Source organism: Lupinus angustifolius, chromosome LG19, assembly GCF_001865875.1.
Source record: "Lupinus angustifolius cultivar Tanjil chromosome LG19, LupAngTanjil_v1.0, whole genome shotgun sequence".
NCBI lineage: Eukaryota > Viridiplantae > Streptophyta > Magnoliopsida > Fabales > Fabaceae > Lupinus > Lupinus angustifolius.
This window is the reverse complement of record NC_032027.1, coordinates 17385056-17388863: the sequence shown is the minus strand read 5'-3', so window position 1 is coordinate 17388863 and position 3808 is coordinate 17385056. Positions and strand designations below refer to the sequence as shown.

At 30.1% G+C, this 3808-nt stretch overlaps 1 protein-coding gene across 1 annotated transcript; it reads right to left on the bottom strand.

Moving 5' to 3' along the window:
• On the bottom strand, nucleotides 1147–2556 carry LOC109334526. Its single transcript, XM_019570349.1, has 3 exons — nucleotides 2394–2556; nucleotides 2018–2223; nucleotides 1147–1555 (listed from the first exon to the last, which is right to left on the bottom strand). The coding sequence occupies exons 1-3, from the start codon at nucleotides 2490–2492 to the stop codon at nucleotides 1333–1335; spliced, it is 528 nt and encodes a 175-aa protein (XP_019425894.1). The 5' UTR covers nucleotides 2493–2556; the 3' UTR covers nucleotides 1147–1332.

Sequence of the window (3808 nt, the reverse complement as noted above, 5' to 3'; positions counted from 1 at the left end):
CATTTCCAATTTCCTTCCCATTTGAAATCAACTACATGTTGTTGTCATTTCCCAAGAATTGTTCTCAAAAGCTAAAACATATGTGCTTTGCAAAAAACAGTAAACAATTTTAAATACAAGGCACCAATTTTGAACTATTTTTTTCGGGTTTTCCGTTAGGTTTGGTTACCTGAAGCCCGACGGGTTTAGGGATGATATTGTTAATTTTAACCCCGTCAAGTTTGGGTTCAGGTTTTGGATTTTGAGTTCGAGGTTAGGTAAGCATAAACCCAACCCCGATCCACCCCATTGTCATTCCTACCGAATTCACCCATAGCAATTGAGTTCAAGCATGGCAATTCATTAACCATATCAATGCTTGGTTAGTGTGTTCTCTTGTAAGGCAATTCATGCATGACAACTTAATATAGTTGAAACATGTAATGAGTTCCAATATTAGTTAAATGAGTTTATATATGAAAGCAGAATAGAATTACATTACACCGTTTAAATAAGTTACATATCAATAGAATTACATTATGAAAATAAAGAATAAAATATAAACTACTAATTATCAGAAAATTGCCTAGAACTTTTACCTAATTCTCTGTATCACAATGGACACGTCTTCTTATTATGCTCATTAATTTTACATCATCCATATTTTTTAATTTGTTCGTGTGAAACTTCATCCATCTCTATATAAATGAAGCTTTTCTTTTACTACAAAAACATATCTTCCATTAACCTCCATATCATTCCATGAGCTTTGAATAAACCCTTGAAAATCTTTATGCTTAATCCAACAATTGTTGAATTTGAAAGGAGTAAACCCTCTTTTAGGTAACACATATTTCAAAATAACAAGGGCAGAGATATGAGAAAGAGCGATTAAACACACATTGAGACACCCATTGTCACTGATTCATCCAACCGTGTGAGAAGTGAATTCTATCTTCCTATTATGCCCATCGGTTCTTTTTTCTGACTCATCTCTAACGACTAATAGCATTAAAATCTCCCATTATACACCATACAACATTATCAACAATACTCATCATATCATATACCAACAGTTCCCTAGTATTTAAGTGATCATATCATATCTAATGCTTGATGAAAACAAAATAACCCACCAAACGATAACCCGATATGATATAAATTACATGATATAAAATAAGGCACATATTATTTTAAGAGGCAACACTAATTTGTTAGCACATTAGAAAAATATTAAACTCTTCATAATCCAACAGTTTGTATAGTATAATCAAATTGTGAAACAGAAAAAGGGCCAAATAAAAATGTATATTACTTATAACAAATCCTTTGGTTATGGAAACTAATTGATAATTAAGTGTTTCCTATAGTAGGCTCATGGTTTTGTTGCCTCTTTTCTTCTCTTCTTGTAGCAGTGGCAGAAACGTAATAAGGAACAGTGAATAATCCATGAATGAAACATATAATGCCTCCTACAGATAGCAAGTGATGGTTTAATATACCACAAGATTCTCTTGATTTTGAGTTGGCTAATGTTCCTATGATCAGCAATGAGAATGCAACACCAAAAGCAATCCTGTATATATATATATATATTAAAGAATACTGATTCATCAGAATCTTGTATATCAAAAATTAATATTTTAGTCAAATAAACATTTTCATTGATGTAAAAAATGGTAAAATTATAGAATGAGTTTCAACTTTTAACATGGCTTTAAGTTATATTCTATATCTGTATTTAAATTAAAGTTTGTTATTAAGGGTTTAATTGATACATAAATTTTAAAAATTATTTTTTATTATTAAAAACATAACATGATAAACACATAAAAATTATGCCTAAGATTTTTCCTTTCTAATATTATTACTGCACATGCAAGAATTAGAACCATTAACCAACAAAAATTACATATTGAATAGGCAATTTAAGAAAAGTGCATGAGTTTATCATGTTTAGGTGCTTCAGAATGCAAATAGAATTATACATTTTGGAACATGGAAGGGTGAAGAAGCAAATTAAGGTAAAAAATGTTACCATGAGAAAATGAGAAAAATCACAGTTAATTGTTTATTGGCTGTAGCATTGTGATATTGTTGTTTAGACCACACACAAATGCAGCCACCAAGAAAGTTAGCAATTGTATGAGCCAAGATTAACAAAATGGCAGCTGAAAGTCCCATCTCGAAAGCTTTATGGCTTGGCTCTCTACACTCAAATATCAACATCTTCATATGCTTTACCTGTTTAATTTCATTCCAAAAGATTAAACAAATTATACTAATATATACTAAAGAGCATTCTCCTTAAGGAAAATGGGTTTTTGTTGTCGGTTTGATCGATTTCTAAGCAAAAAATCATCTGATCTAAAGAAATGGTGCATGCATGCATGCCTTAGGGTGTGTGTTATTACCTTGTTTTGAGCAATTTCAGCCTGAATTCCAAGTATGCCTGCTACAATATCCATCACCATGACAAGTATGCATATAAGGAAGCCATAGTTCTTGCCCATAATAACTCCCTTAATATTACAAACACAAGAGTCTAAGATGATATCATCATGACTTTCTTTAAATAGTGAAGCATTAATAATGTAGGAATAAGAATAAAGTTAGGGTCAGGTTTTCTACATATCATCATCATCATCATATATGAATATGAATGAATAAACTAGCTGTGATATTGGGGTGAAAGCTACTTTTGTCTTTGCACATTAATTTTACTTTATTCTTCTTTTGTCTTTCAATCCCTTTATAGTATTCTTTCCATGAGGGACACGGAAAGTAGGGTATCACCAGCACAGAAAGTCATTTTGTTTTATGGTTTATTACAACTATGGCTGTTCTAAAACATCCTCTACTTTTTCTTTTTTACTTCAAACCAAGTCAGGTTCATTTTCATTCTTTTTCATAAGCTCTTTTGATTGCAAAGTACTCCTAGGTTTCACTGAAAGAAATGCTAGCAATACATTCCTTTGAGTTTTAACTCACTCTTTTCACACCTTTTATTAGGAGGGTTGTTTGTTGTATGGATCGGATAGTTCCGGTTGTTGAATGCACTTGAAAATAATACTAATTTGTGGTCTTAATTGAATGAGGGATTGAATCATTTTGGATTGGGAAAATTCTAATTTCACTTTGTTAAATCTCGTTGAACTAAAATAACTCAATAAGTGAACCAAACAATTCACTTGAAATTTAAAAAAAAAAATGAAACACTACTATTATATTTTGTTTTATTTCAGTCCAAAAAGATGAACATATATTACTTTAATATAATTAAATGTAATTTCTAATAATATAAAATTTTGTAATTATATATAATAATATATTTATAGATAATTATTAATTTTATATAACATCATCTGATCCGACTAGAAAGTTTAATCGTTTTAATCATGTAAATCTAATAAGAGATCTCTTTTGATTTAATTTCTGGCTCGGATTTCACAAAATTGGTGTAAACCCGTTCAAATCTACAACATTTTAGAAAAGGATCAAAATGGGCCACTTGATGCAACAAGTCTGTTTGAAAACTTTGGATTGAAATAAGTGTTGGGTCTAGCCCAAAAAAGAAGATTTGAGTAACTTTTCAATATTTCATTAGTAATATATATAATAATAATAAAATAACCTTTCTTTTTCCTTTTTCAGAACAGCCGATCAATCTTTTTCATGACATGTCTACAAAATGGTGCGTGTACTCAGAGATCACAGGTGTTTTATTTAATAGCGTACGGGTCTTCCTGTTATTTTCAATTTAATAAACTAAAGAGAAAAATTTGTATATATTAACGGTGGAGGAGTTTTTTATACTATTACTATATAA